The sequence below is a fragment of the Larus michahellis genome, chromosome 6 (genome assembly GCF_964199755.1).
Source record: "Larus michahellis chromosome 6, bLarMic1.1, whole genome shotgun sequence".
In the NCBI taxonomy this organism is placed as follows: Eukaryota; Metazoa; Chordata; class Aves; order Charadriiformes; family Laridae; genus Larus; species Larus michahellis.
Genome location: NC_133901.1, coordinates 23,268,350 through 23,285,243, shown reverse-complemented (window position 1 = coordinate 23,285,243; position 16,894 = coordinate 23,268,350). Strand labels below are relative to the sequence as shown.

Here is a 16,894-nt window from a genome sequence, read left to right as displayed (position 1 = left end):
TATGTGATGTTAAATATTGGCAAGTGAAACAGAACCTGAATGATCAAAAAGCATTTGCCGAACTATACTCTTGCTCACACAAAATTCTCACTGAAATTAATTACAGCTTCCTTTGAAAAAAATGTTTCAGGGGATTTTTGCTGTGGATTGCAAAATTAGAACTGTCAGAAGATATAAAATAAAATGAAACAGACCCAGTCTCCAATTGTTACATAGCATGGCATTCTCCTTAACCTCAGAGGGCTGTGGGAGGAATGTGGAGCTGGAAGGAGGAGTATAGTGCTTTTAAAAGTGCTGCACGCTAAACAGAATTTTATTAACAGTAATTAATTAATGGATTAATATTAATTAAATAATCCATAATTAATTTATGGATTATAAATTGCTGTTCAGGTCCATATCTTTCATAGCTGTACAATCCCGTGCTTGGCTCTTGGTACTTTATATTAGTTTTAATGGTCTGATTCCACTGATCTCAGTGGATGACTGAAATCACTAATGTCAGTGTCTAACACACCTGAAATGTAAGGCCCATAAATAGAACTTGTGCTGCTGGTATTATCAAAACAGGAGCAGGGTTGTGAAATTACATACAGAATTATTTTATAAGTTATAGGCAACTCCCCCTTCTCTGTCATTTTATAATCTTTGGAGAATGAATGAGTATTAGACATTTGTCCTGTACTGTACTGTCTGCTACATGGGTAGCTGTTGGCACTAGTTTCCTGCTAAGCACATAATTTCTGACAATTATGGTTTTTTATTCATATTTCAAACAAGACTGATACTTTTTTCTCGCTATATAGCATCACATATTCTTGTTTTTCATTCTTTTTAAGAGTTAATGATCTCTGCAACTTTGTTTTTTCATGTCAACTGTTTTTAGGGCCCAACTGGAGTCCCGGGATTTCCTGGTTTAGACGGTGTTCCTGTATGTATTGAATAAATATTACTTCATAAAAATTACAGTTTCTATACAGTCGTAGCAATTCCTCTAATAAAATAATACACTTAATAAATTGTTTGGCTTTATACCTATTGATATCCTGTCACCTATAGAATTACATGTTTTGCAAAAATGTAAAATAGCCAGGTTAACTTCAACTGTGTTTACTATTGATAACAAACTCCAAAAAAACCCAGTGAGGTAAGTACATAATTTTTATGCAGGAGTAGGGTGGTGAAGGTAGAGACTAACCCATGTCCATGCAGCATGTGTCAGTGCTAGGATTAAAAACAATGAGTTTGTTTTCCTCAGGCTGTATAGAAGGCTGTAGTCAGCTTGCAGCATTCTTAACATCTCTGAAAGTATCTCAAATGATGTATTGTTTTCTGATCAAACATTCTGATTTTTGCTTGTAGTCCTTTTGCAGAAAAAAAAGAGCAACTGAGTCCCGTAATTTTAACCTGAATAGGGACTGAAGAAGGAAAGTGGGTCCTAAATATATCTTTGATAAGCATGTGATTTTATAGTTTTCTGAATGTCTTCTTCAGTATGGAAATGGATGTGGTAAAAGAAAGATAGTATCTCTTAGATACAGTATTTGAAAAATGCTGTTTAGTAGAACTGAATTCCTATGCTGTTATTTGTTTCATATGGATCAAAGTTAAAATGTTGAATTTTGAATGTGAAAACAGAACCAGAAACTGAGTGGGTGTCTTAGCATCTGCTTGTCAGCTGTCCACACTTGACAATGGCACTGTTGCCAGAATGTCTGATTAATGTAGAGATCACAAGTGCCACAAGGCACAAAAAAGAAGCGCTCCTAAGAAATGTATATTCTTTTTATGAAAAAAGTGTCCACAAATTGGGATGAAGAACCTTAAAGATAAGAAGAAGGTAAAATTGACAAAAAATATTTTAGACAAACAGCCAGGATGCTTTCCTGATGATTTTTCGGAACTCCACCTTCCCCCCCCCCCAAAAAAAAAATTGGGTCAAAATTACCATTTATTATTTATAAAAATGTTTAATTCTGTCAAAATTATTTTTCCTCCAAAGGAAAGATTATTCCAAGGAAAATCTCAGTGTTTGTATTGCCTAGTCTCTAATTTGGAGTAGAACTAACCCCTGTCTGGACATTGGTTAGTCCTTGCTACGTTAGAAAATTGCTTCCTCAATTCTTGAACATAGAGGCATAATCTCTGTAATTACTGTATTTACTGTAATAATTAAATAATTAAATACTGTAATTAATTAAATAATTAAATTTAAAGTAATTAATAAAATTAAATAATTAAATACTGTAATAATTTGAGTCAAGCCGTGTCCTGTTTTTCCTTGTTTTATCCTATGAATTAAAAAATATGAGGTGGCTTGAGATGTCTTTAATGTGTTTCTTCAGCTTTTCTTTACAGCCACAGAAAGATTATAGTTAGAGGGCTAGAGCTTTCTCTGAGAAGATAGCATGTTACTTTTTGACTCAAGTGAGAGCTCAGTCTAGCCCTGTTAACAAGTGCTGTTCTGTAATATCTGCTATGCATCAAAGAACAAGATATAAAATACTTACATCGTTTGTTACACATGAAAAAAATTCTGTTGATCACAATAGAAAACATTTCTAATGCAAAATGAAGCTGAGACCACTATGAGATGTCCTCTGTTTCAGATTTGAGATACTTGTTTCTGAACTGTTCTGTTAATTTAAAAAGTAATTCCCTATTTATCATGGTGTATCTCTAATAAATATTAAACTGTCTTTCAGGGATTACCAGGAAGTGAAGGACCCAGGGGCAAGCGTGGTTTTGATGGCTACAATGGCTCAAGAGGAGATCCAGGACTTCCAGGAGAAAATGGCTATAGTGGACCAAGAGGTCCTTATGTACGTGAAAGGCATTCCTACTGTCTGTGAACACTATACATGTACATTCCCCCTCCAAGCTAACAGCTCTTAAAATGAAAGGAGTTTTAGACTGTGCCAGTAGTTTTACACTGCACAATGAATTTCCAGGTATTCTTACTAAGGTTAATGGGAGTGATGGACACTTGGTGACTTAACAGGTTCAGTTTAAGCTTGAATGTGAAATAAGTTTCTTTATCCTTAAAGTATATATATCTACCTTGTGAGTTAAATTCTACTTTGTTTCCCCAGTATGTAACCGCACCAAAGCTAATACCATTTCGTGGAAGTACAACTGAGGAGTAGCTTGAAACCATCATACCATTTATCAATACTTGAACTTTCTTAAAAGCCTTTATAGTAGGAAAATACCCGAGATGAATTAGCAGTAAGTGGAAGCTTCAACAAATCTAAGTCCTTTAACACTTGAAGATTTTAGTGGTTGATCACACAAATATTAGTAGATCTCTTCCAAAATCATGGTCTTACAGTTCCATGTGCCACTTTTTACACATACCTATTCATGACTGCTCTGTGCACATCTAATCTTGCCTGGTCGTTTATCTGTATACACAGAGATCATTTCAGTTAAAATGTTTCAAATTAGCACTTCAATATTGTTTACTTTTGCTGTTAAAATGGAAAGCATTTTAAAGTTGTTTAAATAGTTGTGTTAGCAATGAAAATAAAACACAGATTCATGTCAGTAGGGGTTATAAATTACTGTAGCTCCAACGAAATTTTGCTGAACACATCTAGTACCTAGTCTTTGACTTTTCATGGAAACAAGTTTTAGTTCTGAATGATTAATAGCTGCTTAGTTGTTCTAAGAGCTTCCCTGAAATTTTATAAATAAAACAATAAAAACAACTGCAATTTACATGAAAAGTCAAATGTGTTTAGTAGGAGCTAAATAAGATGCTGATTCAGCCATACGGCATCAAAAACTGTGCGGTGAATGCCAGAGTGAAAAGATGTTATCAAAAACATAGAAATTAGAAAAAACATATAATTTCAGCCTTGGACCTGTAATAAATGCTATGAAATACATAGCCTGATAAAAAACTTGATAATAACCTCATTTGTTATACCTCTCAAAGTAACCTATTAACCCTCCAAATGGTAAAATGGCTTCTGCTCAAACACTAATTTTACGTGTATTTTCTTACTTATTATTGCTTTCAAAATAGTTTTGCCTTTTATAATTAGCCAAATGACATAAAGGAAAAATGAGTCATGGGACAAATTACAGCATAAATCCTCCCAATTCCAGGAGCGTGCTCTTTGACAGGCCTAGGGAAGTATTTGCAACCTACAAAGAATGGGAGACATGATAAGCATGTAGCCTTGGATACACACACTAAAATTCCAGTGCAAATTAATTTAGCTACCCAGAAAAACAAGACATCCTAACCATATTCGCTTGTGTACAAGAATGCTATTCCAATCTCTCTATACATATTGCCTATTTTTAAATCAATCTGTTGCACCAAGTACAAACTTGACTATATATTACAGCTACCACTATTATGTTATTCTTATTTATAACGTTGTCCCATATAATTTTATTTAACACTATGAACACTTTCATCAGCTTTACTTCTTTTACCTCACCAATAAATTGGAGAAGAAAGTAGGTTCCATTTGTAAGCCCTTACCTAAGTCATGGCAACGGTAACACAAACTGAATCTAATAAAGATGTTTTATTACACAAAAGATCACATGTAAAATAACCAAAGACAAGTATAACTTTTGATGTGTTTAATGTGTTCCCTAGTAGCTGTCGTTTGACCTGTAATCTGCGTCCAGTCTACTGTAGCTATATCCAGCTGCAGACAGCTGTAACTCTTTTTATGGTACCGTTCCAGGGCTAAGTACTTTCCCTGTTTCATTCTGACTTCAGGATTTGAGCAGTGTATAATATTGTGAAACCAGTACAGTTTTAAAGTGTTTAAATTCTATGAAAAACAGTATCTCATTTTATTGAAATCAATAGTTAAGTGTTATGTTTGGATTTCAAATGAGAAAACTTCAGAAATAATGTCTTATATATCTGTTCTTCAGATATGTACATATCATGCTCTTAACAGTCAATTGAGCATTACAATTAAATTTTGCAAAAGCAATCTTCTGTTCCTGCTAAGTTAGATTGAGGTTTTGAGGGTGTTTGTTAAGACTGGAAAAGTTTTATAAAGGACTCCCCAGCAAGTACCATGGAAACTTAGTTTTTAAAAAAACAGGGCCTTTAGGCTTCAGATATTTTTTTAATAGACTGTGAAACATATTTCCTAATAGATGGAAATGTTGAAGATTATACATGTAACACAGTCCATACTTTCAGGTTTTTAACTGTATGCAGAATCATAGTAGATTCTCCTAAATCACAGCATGAACTTTTGGAGAAGGCAGAGTGCTAATACTTAAAGCCACTGACTCACTGAAAGAAAAGGTAGGCATATTGATATACTTGACTCTAAGGGCAAGATTTGTGAAGATTGTAGATACTGAAGTACCCAAAGAGCTAAGGAGCATCTAACGGAGCAGGAGTCAAGCTGTGAGGAGCTGCTTTGCTCAACTTTACAGAAGGCAATTTTACTTTTAAGGGTCTCGTTAGATAAAAGAACTGCAAAATGCTCATGCGGTGATGGTGGTTCTAGTGGATTACCTAGTAATGTATGGGCACCAGAAAAGCACAGTCTGAGAAATTGTTAGTCAATCTCCATAGAAGTGTAGGATATCCGTAGGTGGATCATGTTTTAAAAGACTTTTTTCTTTAAAGGGAAATCCAGGGCAAAAAGGAGAAAAAGGAAATTCCGTGTATGTTTCATATTTTGGAAAAGGACCTCCGGTAAGTATCTGATTGGCAAAAAAATCTATCTTATAGGAAAACATGTATGGCAAATATAGTTGTTCTTATAACTCCTCACTGTTTAATAAAGCTTGATGCAAAAAAAGATTAAAAGCATATATACAACTGGAACAGATAGCTTGTAATCTTAATAGTTATAAAGTTAGAAAATACCCACAACAAAGCTTATAATGATTCATTTGTTAAATGGTTGTCATTACAGGGAGACAGAGGTGATCCTGGACACCCTGGCATTCCTGTAAGTAGCCAGTGGTTCTACATACGCTTTTGGTCATGAAGATCTTTCAACTTTTTCTTCTTAGTACAGTAGAGAAATATTGGGGTTTCTCCCTTCCTGCCTTAAATAGCAAAATTCCAGAACACAGTCTAACAAACTTTGAGTCCCTATAGTCTGTGCCCATGACTAATATGTGCTGGCTGAAAAGGAGCAGAAACAGACCATACCCAGCTGCATTATCTGTGCATTGAGCAGTTGTTGCCCTGATACTCACAGTTTGCAGAGCATTTTGCCCATGAAATTCAAGATGCATAGAGATGGAACAACTACTTCAATAGTATCTGGTGGATCTCCCAAAAGCATGTAGCACACTGCCATATTTTGGCCATAAAACCATGTGAGAAGAAAAGAGAGATTAATTTTATGCTGGTTTACACTCTTAATGGCTTTGGGTTCCTCTTCTTATGCCCTTCAAAAAAGTATTCACTGATGAACTGTATCAAGTCCCCATATGGTAGCACAATTACTGACAAAGTATTCTTTCAATCCATTAATAACATATAACTGTGCATTGTCCAGTATCTGCACACTATTATCTAGAAACTGGTGCTGAGTTACTCTAGTGACAGTGGCGTGGTACAAGCTTCAGGCAACGGGGGAATGCAGTGGCCATGCAGAGACTGAGTCCAAGTGATGCAAGCATTTTGGAGGGACTAGTTTTGTGGAGAAAAGGGTATGCTCTTGGTATTTTCACAGACAGTCCTTTTGCCATCTTTTCCAGGGACCTAGAGGGTCGAGAGGTACAACGGGCCCATCTGGATACCCAGGCCAACCAGGCTTGCCTGTAAGATCACCGCAGTGACACAGCCTCGCATTTTCAGGATATGCATAAATTCTGGTCTACCAATATTAGAACTTGCCTTAATATGAATCAAAGCCTAGAAATAATTTTTGAAGCAGATGGTAAAAAAGAGAGATTTTTTACCTTACCTTATAAGTTTGGAAGTTGAGGAATTGGAGCATACGCTGTTCCTTCCCATGCCTGCTTGAACATGTTTCATCCTGGTAGACTGTGGTCATGGAGGAATGCTGCTAGTGCTCTCCCCTTTTCCCAAGGCCACCTTGTGGGAGATAGGGAAATGGGAAGCCAGAATTCAGCCCTCATGAAAGCAGTGACCGGGTGAAGTAAATTGCACATTGGGATAGCTACATTGCAAGAGGAAAGTCTGCCTCTAGGTACAACTGGCAAGAGGAGGTAATTTTGAAAGCAAAGCTGTCTCTAAATCCGACCTATTAACTTGTTTTCATTCTCTTTTAAAGGGTATTCCAGGTTACCCTGGTTTGCCAGGTGAACAGGTAGGCAATAACTTTTCCTGAAGTTGTTAGATTCTGATCCTGTTAGATCCTGAAATAATAGATTAATTTATATAAGTATTTGAAGCATCCCTTGTGGTTATTTCTTACCAAGTTTTTCAAAGAAATTACTTGATTAAATTCTAATGTCAGCATTTTCTGATTATCTTCAAACTGTGTACATCTTTTATCAATTAGGGAAATCCAGGTATTGGAGTGGATGGACAAAAAGGGGAGCCGGTAAGAAAACAAATATTATTAAAGAAATCAAATATTATTAAATATATTATTGCTGTAGAGTTAGAAGTATAATAAAGTCTTGTTGGGTTCCCTGTAACCCATTCATTTGCGGCTGTGTGCTCCCACTAATTATGTTACAATGGAAGAAGTAATAGAAGTTATTCAATCAGTTAATTCTGTGCGGAAGTGATTACTTCAGTGAGCTGCCTACAGGAATCGAGCGTATTCTGGAGGTTTTGAAAAGCAACAATCAATATGTTAGTTAGCATTTACATAGCAATTACCTTCTGTAGAGACGCTGCCTAAATAATCCCAAGAGTACCCTCCAGTAACAGTGGCTGTACCAGATCAGTCACTGAATCTCATCTCTTGCTATGTCCAGCAACAGATGCCAAGGAAAAAGTGTAAAAAAAGGACAAACATATAATAATAGTTCCTTTCCCAGTCTCCACCTGTTAGCGTACTCAGGACTTACAGAACCAACGTGGAGTATTTGATTTTCTTCTATGAGTATGTCCAGTCATTTCTTAGAATTCATGTAAGTTTCTAACATGCACAACTTTCCATAGCAAATCAATAATTTCATCTTTACATTCACAAAGCCTTGTGCTCAAAGGCTTTGGTCTGGAACACAAGAGGCTGTATATACACACAAGAGATTTGACAATCCTGTAACCATCTCCACAGCAGACTTGGAGCAGGAGCCATAAGTACAGAGTTCACATTTATTTCCTTAGACATAACATTATTTTTAATGACTGAAGAGAATAGGAAGGGATTAAGATAGTCAGCCTCGCTCATCTCGGGAGACGGTAGAGAGACTAACAGATCTCAGTACCTTTATTTATCTATGGGTATTAGTACAAGTACACATTCAATGAGTACAGAAATATGTAGTGCTGTAGTACAACAGGAAAATATGCTGAGTCTCACTGAAACACTGCATGGAACATAATCTCTCTCTTCTGTTCCTTTGGCTTCCACAGGGTGACATCGGACTTCCTGGGCCACCTGGGTTACCACTGTTAGTTGGACCTCCTGGAGCTCAGCTGTTCAAAGGAGAAAAGGTGTTAATTTGTCTTCGTATTTCACTGTGCTCAACTTGGCAAGTACAATCCTCTGATGTAATTTTTGCAAGGATGGCATAGGAAAAATTTTCCTGTAATAAATCATCAGCTTCCGCAGAAATCGTGTTCAGCACCCTTCCTACAGGTTTTCAGGAGAGCAGACCCCATGTGTACTTTAGCTCATATCCTTGATAGAAGACTGTCTTGATGCATAAAGGAGATAGTGCCCTTGCTTTGGTTCTTTTCACTTTTTGTCATTAGCAAATCATATTTCAGGCATCCCAGGTTAAGTTGGTTCATTCAGTACTTTGGTATTGAATCTCTCTTGTGGCTCTTCACTAACGCTTTTATTTTTCAGATCTTTTGGCAATTATTCTCTTTGAGATTTTTCCAATGTAATGTTTTGAACTATCAACGCTAACCCTTCTAGGGTTCTCTTTTAATATGAAAATTAAGTGTGATTTTGTTGTCTATTTTTAATGCAAGTTCCTGTTATTTACTGTACTTCAATATCACAGCTACTGTAACTTCAGTTGTGTACCTTAAAAGATTAGAATGTTTGATTAAAAAGAACAGGAGTTACAAAAATTGCATTACAGAGCCCTATATTGGAGTTTGTGGGTCCTCAGGTCTGATTTACTCGAATACACAAATGAAAAAGTAAATTTGGCATTGCCAGCTCCTGCAACCTCAACTCAGGGAGCCAACAGATTTCACATATTGTATCTTAGGCTTTGATTATGCAAATGGTGTCTAAGTACAGGTGTTTGAGGAAGAGGGAAAGGACCAAAATAACTTATATAAACTCCCCGTGCTGCCGTGCAACACACAATGTGATCATGACCATGTAGCCAGCCAGGCATGCCATTGAGATTGGGGCTATGCACAGAAGTGTAGATTTATGTGCATGAATACTTGCATCAAACTAAATAGAGCAGCAAACAAAAACGAACTACTGCCATGCCTGTTTGCAGGAACAAAGCCCCAGTTGGCAGTTCCCTGCAAAGATACATCTGTCTCACTCCACAGTCATTATATGCTGGTTTGACAGTGTTAACAGAAATAAAAATCAGTACAGAATTGTTTTTCTTATTTTCTTCTCCCTGGTACACCTTGAGGAACAGGAAAAGTGCTTATGAAAATACTACTTAACAGTTGTAATTCAGAACAGGACTTAAAAGTTAAACAGCACATAGGCATGTCCTGCATATTAATATACACAACACCTTTCCTTGTATATGTAGGGCCAAAAAGGACTACCTGGAGTAACAGGATACAGAGGGCCACGTGGACCCAAAGTAAGTAATGCGATGATATTAATTTTTTTTCATGCTGCTGGCAAAGTCTTTCTGTGGTTATTAGGTTAATCTTTTAAAGAACAAGGTGATTGAAGAAATAATAGCATTTGTGCTGTGAAATTTAATCACTACCCAAATCAGTGTGAAAGCAAAAATATTTCAAAACCCTTTGGAAAACCTTTCTGAGTTTGTTTTATACGTACCTGTTGAATGTTGCCTGGTAGCAAAAGGTCAGCGTTGTTTCCAGTTTGGCTATTGACACATAAAAGACTGGGACTGTGAAGAAAATAGACGCACAGTTTAGTTTTTCTCAAGAGGAGAAATAGAGAAGATGTCTATGTGTTCTTAATGGGCCGTGATGTATGTTTCCCTAAATATGTTAGGGAAAGACTTTAACTTCACATTACAGGTACCATAGAATCATAGAATGTGTTGGGTTGGAAGGGACCTTTAAAGGCCATCTAGTCCAACCCCCCTGCAGTAAGCGGGGACATCTTTAACTAGATCAGGTTGCTCAGAGCCTCATCCAGCCTGGCCTTGAATGTCTCCAGGGATGGGGCCTCCACCACCTCTCTGGGCAACCTGTTCCAGTGTCTCACCACCCTCAGTGTAAAGAACTTCTTCCTAATGTCTAATCTAAACCTACCCTGCTCTAGTTTAAAACCATTGCCCCTTGTCCTATTGCTACATGCCCTTGCAAACAGCCCCTCCCCAGCTTTCTTATAGGCCCCCTTCAGGTACTGGAAGGTATCCTCAAGAGTAGAGAAGTCAGAGCCATCTGTTTGGATAACGAGTTGCTGTTTGCTATCTATTCTAGCTTTTCTTTTCTTTCTGTCAGTGTAATTAATTTAAACATTAGTGTGCCAGTAAGGAGTTCGTGGATGCTGAGCATAAGCAACCACAAAAAATATTCTGGAGTCTTTACTGCTGATAGATTTGGAGAAGGAAAATCCACAGGCAGGAAACTACCAGATTTCAGAAAAACCAAAGATAATTAGCGACAAAAGAATGAGTCTAGTTTATGTTAAAAACTTATTTAGCTTGGCAGGCAGAAAAGAAGAAAAAAGAAGCCTGAACATCACATTCCTGAGTTCTAAGTCTTGCACTTTTTCACAGATTCGTTTTGTATCATAAAAGGATCACTGTTACTTAGCACTGGAAAAGGAGACAAAACTGATCTTTCTATATCAGATTTACCCTGAAAAAGATGGGCTTTATATGCTTGCTCCAGTACTAGCTGTCTATGTAGATAATAGTACACTTGTTAGTTATAAGTAGGAACTGAGAAATTGACTGATGCAGCCCAAAAGATGCCCAGAGCTTTAAAAAAAAACCCCAAAAAAATGTAACTGCTGAAAGCACATTAAGCTTGGAGAAGAAACCATAGCAAGTTCCTTGAATAACTGAAGCTACGTAGGCACTGATAGCAGTGCTGTATGAAGTAAGGCCCAGTGATTGAGCCTAGCAAGTGAAACAAGAACCGTTAAACTAATATACACATAACTTAATAAACACGCACAAACCCAAAAATTTATGGCAAACTTCACTGAGCATCTTGTTTAAACAATTATTTTGAATGTTCCAGGGTGTACTTGGGAGAGGAGAAAAGGGTGAAAAAGGCATTCCTGGATTCCCTGGATTGAGGGTAAGGAAATCGCAGAATAAATTATTTCACAAATTCACTATAATTAGGTTCATAATATATTTAGAAGTTTAAGTTTGCATTTCCAAGGAAGATTTTATGCATTTTTTTTAAACTGATCATACTATCTGTGTAGAATACTTTGGAGTCCTTCCCTGGGACTCACCCTGTCTCAGACTTAAACATACGTTCATACAGACTTTCTGTCCTTGGAAAGAAGGTAAATCTGTAGAGTTATCCTCTAAATATTTAGGGCTGCACAAAGCTTCTCTGGAGTAGCACAGTACTAACAGTAAATTTAATGTATTCCATACCTGCCGATGGCAACTTTTTACAGCATCTTGTGCTTGATTTACATAACAGTGCTCACATGGAGCAACATGTCCACTACTGTGCTTTGTGCAATATGATAAAAAAAATTAAGTGAAGACCTGTCTGGTTTACTTTGGTCTGTAGTTCAAATTCATGCCTTTCTCTCATATAAAGTATTTGCAAAAGCTTTGCAAAGTTTTTGGGAAACATACCAAGTAATAATTATCTAAGGAATATTAACTGCTTAGCAATTCTGAATAATAATATTACTGGGAAATATCCCAACTAATAATTAGCTAAGGAGCATTAACTGCTCAGCAATTCTGAGTAAGTGTTATTTTGAATAAGCTTTTACAAACAGTAAAAGCTCACATTCTGCTTGCTTTTATCAGGGTGATCCTGGTTCTTATGGACCTGCAGGTTTTCCTGGAATGAAGGTAAGAAGATACAAAGTATAAACAGCTCCCTGAACAGCGGGATCAGTGAGATTTGGTTTTCTGTGGATTTGTGCAGATTTGGAGTTTCCGCATACTTGATAGCAGACATTGCATTCCTTCCTTTCTCTCCTGCTACCTGTTGCCACAGAGGATGTATGAACTCTTTGTCTTTGGTTTCTGCCACTGAAATTTGGCTGAAATTGGCTAATGGGATCTGAAGTTGCAAGCAGGAGGAAAAGCCAGTAGGACATGCATATAACATGATAGAAAAGTTACACAGCATGGTAACTTTGGTTGCCATGGTGACACTGTTCTTGTATTTTGTGTTATATGCATGTTTTGTTTCGATTTGTGGCTCAAGAAATTCCAGTTATGCTTTTAAGTCTGCTAAATGTTAGCTGTGAACTTATGACATCTTACTGGAGTAAACAACAGATAGAGGTATATAGATCTACATCTCGTCCTTTTCTCTGTTTCCTCTCTCCATCTCATTTTCAAATCTAGTTCAGGTAATGATTGCGTTATTCATAAATAACATCAATGTACAATTATTTGCATCTAGAGTTGTGTTCCAGGTGATTTTTTATCTGCAAAATTGCTTTTTACTCCGTTTTTTACCACTGTCTACCTAAAGAGTTTGAATACTGGATGGATGAATATATTGCTATATCATAAAAGGAGAGGAGGAGCTGATATGCAGCTGTCTGCCATGCAACAGTAGTTCAGCAGGCAGCAAACCAATTTCAGCTGTGTTAAGCAGACAGTCTATTAGAGTCTGCTGATATGTATTCCAGCTAGTTCTGTGCCCCAGCTACACTGAATCTGCTGGCCACTATCTAAATAACCTGGTGATACATGTTGTGGGTTGTTTTTTTTTAACAGAAGAGATTCTGTGAAACATACCATCTCTTCTACACACCCAGAGAATTTTCTGAAACAAACTGCAGATGCTATTACAACATGACAGTATTGTGTGACTGCCTTACTGGGTTTTGTTCAATTACTTATATTAGTGTCTTAACAGATTAATCAAATTATGTTTATGTGACGCTTTCCAGGGGGAAACAGGATTTGCTGGTTTTCCTGGACAACCTGGCTATCCAGGCAGACAGGTAAAAAAGCCACCAAACACACATGCGCACGCATGCACACACACACGCTCCCCTATATAAATGCTAATGATTCCTTCCAAATGTACCTGCTTATCAGACCCTTTCCTTTTCTACAGTTGTAACTACTTTTAAGATTTACCATTTTCATGATAGCCATAGTTACCTAACCCAGTGGCATTAAATAACAACGTAAGTAAACATTCCTGCTTGGTGCATATGAGAGTGGAAATTCCATTTTGCATACCATAGGAATTGGTTAATCCCAATTGTCAATAGTTACCTTTAACTATACCAGTATAGTTGTCTAATCCATGAGTTGTAGTACTCTGCAAGTTATTCGTGGTTGAACTGCATTTCCCAGAGACATATGCTAGGTAAATGAACCTGCTACTTAGGTAACAGTACAATCCTGCAAACTTTGGTCCATGAACTAGTATGATAATTGGCATCAAATGAGGTGGCAAAATTTGATTCAGATGGGCTTGTTTGCATGAGTTACCAAAGTCTCTTTGCATGTGTTCAACCTGTTCACATAAGCAGCTTTTCCAAGATGGTTACCAGAATGGAAATTGGACTCCTTCACACCAGCTTTGATTAAACATTTCCTACTTTTGCTCACTTAGATGATGCTAGCCATTTTTGTTTGTTTTAGAATACATGTTGCTTTCCTGTAGTGTTTAGAAGCATAAGTGTCATATCTGGGGAGCTAATCAGTTAGAGAGGAGAATATTCATCTGAAAAGCATGGAAGAGATACTTAATACCATTTCAGAAGACCCAGGTGCCAGTCTAGTGACACTTCAGAGTATAAACTCATGGAATTCTCTTCTTCAGGCTGCAGAACCAATGATCATATTGTAATTCTGACTAACAACAGACTCTTGAACGAAGGGAAACTATTATATTTTCTATGGAATCTACAATGCTGAAGCACATTCAGAATGAAAAACCAGCTCTGGATGCTACTCTAGAAGGAGCAAAGCAGCAGTGAATCTAGCCAGGGGAAGCTCTAGGGCGTCCCTGGGGTAGGGTCCAGGTGGTACAGTGTATGAGCAGCAGGAGGAATGAAATGCTGCAGTGAAGAAGATGGGTGACAGGATCATCAGTAGAGACAGCAGGGCTGAAAAAGCTCATCATCGAAGCTATTATCAAGTTATCATCAGTACAGAGGATAAAAAACCAATACTGCAGAAATTGTGACACTGATGAATTTACCTCTAAATATTCTGAAATACAAAAGTGAGGAAGTGTTTATTTCTCTCTGAAATAATCTTTTTGGAAAGCGGCATATAAAACAGTAACTTTCCTTCAAGCACAAGTGGTTGCATCTGTGAAATCAGAGGAATGACACTCAAGGGATTTTAGCAAGCATCACCTCTGTTATAAATTTAAGGTTAAGATGGGAACACGCTCTCCATAATCTGTGATGACAAAAAGAAATAAACTGTGTCTGGTCCAAGCTTCCCATGAGTAGTATACTGCTAAAGACACAGCTGAAAGTAGAGAAATAAAAAGCAACAAACAGGTTTTCAAGAAGCAGGTTTACAAATGAGAAATGACAAGCACATGGAGTAAATAAGTAAAAGTACGATAAAAACATCTGGTTTAGTCACAGGCTTACTTGTTTGAAAGCTAGGACTGCCAGGAGAGTGCTAGATCAACTTCAGCCAAGATTTCATTAATATAGTCATACTTGGGGAAAAAATAAGTTGTCCATGGATGTTTATTTTTCTGCCATTTGCCCATTAGCAGCTTCACAACAACGTAGGATCATTCAGATACTGATTAGACATTGCATGTCTGTCTTAGTAACAGAAAGATCATGACAGTCCATTACTCCCCAAAACTAGAATCAAACCTTAATGTTGGGTTGTTAAAAAGTTCTCACCCTGATGTGCACATTGTTTTAGTCAGGGGCGTCATTAATAAACTTGAGACAAGATGTTGTATAGGCAGAACAGTGCATTTTTCAGTCTCCATTGATAACCCCAAAGCCTGAGAAGCCATCAATTAACACTACAAACAGTAAGCAAAGAATAATTAATTGTTGGTAGATTATACTGGAGAAAAGTTTGAATGCCTGTAGTAATAACTTGGAAAGACGAAATTCCAATTGCTAATACACGGAGCAAAAGAGAATGATTCAAGTATGGACACAACTTTAAAAAAAAATCAGGTTAACTCACACAGGTGTGCAAAATTCAGAATGATTGCACACATGCTGTAGTTTTTCTTGAAAAGCAACTGGATAAATCTGATTATTCCTGAAAAGTGCAGATCTAGCTAGTCTGTATCAACTGTTCATCTAGCCTCACCAGATGTTGCTTATGATCTCACATATACTGGAGGAACAAGGATATGATTAAAATCCCTCCTGAGAATAACCCACCCTCATGTAGATTTTCTGAAATAAACACATTCAAATAGAATCTAAGATACATTCAGATTTAAGAGAAAGAAAGAGTCAGGAAAAAAACAGTTGCGTTCAAAGTAGATTTCATCTTTAAAAAAATGTTAACTTTTACTTAAAGCAAAGAATGGAATTCAAGGAATTCTTGGCATACCTTTGGGTCCTTAAGTCTGGACATCGGCAACACTGTGTGCCAGCAACATGCCCTTGCTGCAAAAGCAGCTGACGGTATCCTGGGCTGCATTAGGAAAAGTATTGCCAGTACACCGAGGGAGGTGATTTTTGCGTTCTGCTCAGCACTGGTCTCCATCCTTGGAGATGCTCTAAAGCTGCCTGGACATGATCCTGGGCAACCGGCTGTAGGTGGTCCTGCTTCAGCAGGGGAGTTGGACAAGGTGCTCTCCAGAGGTCCCTTCTAACCTCACCCATTCTGCGATAAATATGAGAAAAATACAGAAGGCAACTTCAGACAAAATACAAGCGAGGATATGAGTCCTGTTGAAATCACTCTGAGACCATTTGTCTCTGCTACTAATGGAATGAGTCTCATTAAAATAATGAATGGTCTTTACAGGAAGTGCAAAATGTTCTTGGCCATTGACATTATATAAAGCTACAGAAACTTACAGAACAGTGTTTAATGCTTAATAGGGATATCAATAAAACTGATAAGTGATTTTAAACTTTCATTTTAAGAAGACTCCAGATTATACATGAGAGAGATGCTTCCACTGGATGTTTTTGGCAATTTTGTTTTTTTTCTTAAACTGTTGGCGAGTCAAGTCTCCTGAAATTTTTACGGGAAGAGGAAACAGTATCAGTCAACAAAATAATCCAAACATATGTATGCCACTATGTAGGAGTGTACCAACAGTGAAAAGACAGCAAGTATAAAGCTGCCATCCAGAGAGGGTCATAAGACCTAACAGCCTAAATACAGGTTTTCAGAGACCACCACTGGAATTTGGCACTTAAGGAGATACCAAGAACTGAAATTTTTGACCTTGGCTCATTGACTCTTGAGTTCTTTCTTGTGTTCTGGTTGTGTCATTTTAAAACAAAAGTCATATAAGACTTGTGCCATATCCATCTATTAT

At 37.2% G+C, this 16,894-nt stretch overlaps 1 protein-coding gene across 3 annotated transcripts in view; it reads left to right on the top strand.

The window, feature by feature from the left end:
* Positions 1–16,894, top strand: part of COL4A4 (collagen type IV alpha 4 chain) — a 74,682-nt gene that overhangs the window by 20,595 nt on the left and 37,193 nt on the right. For all 3 annotated transcript variants that reach the window (XM_074591695.1, XM_074591696.1, XM_074591698.1), the window contains exons 6-17: positions 887–931; positions 2,706–2,822; positions 5,621–5,689; positions 5,913–5,948; positions 6,709–6,771; positions 7,248–7,283; positions 7,479–7,520; positions 8,507–8,587; positions 9,832–9,885; positions 11,471–11,530; positions 12,232–12,276; positions 13,335–13,388. In XM_074591695.1, the coding sequence (XP_074447796.1) occupies positions 887–931; positions 2,706–2,822; positions 5,621–5,689; positions 5,913–5,948; positions 6,709–6,771; positions 7,248–7,283; positions 7,479–7,520; positions 8,507–8,587; positions 9,832–9,885; positions 11,471–11,530; positions 12,232–12,276; positions 13,335–13,388 (702 nt within the window). The remainder of the gene's footprint in view (positions 1–886; positions 932–2,705; positions 2,823–5,620; positions 5,690–5,912; positions 5,949–6,708; positions 6,772–7,247; positions 7,284–7,478; positions 7,521–8,506; positions 8,588–9,831; positions 9,886–11,470; positions 11,531–12,231; positions 12,277–13,334; positions 13,389–16,894) is intronic.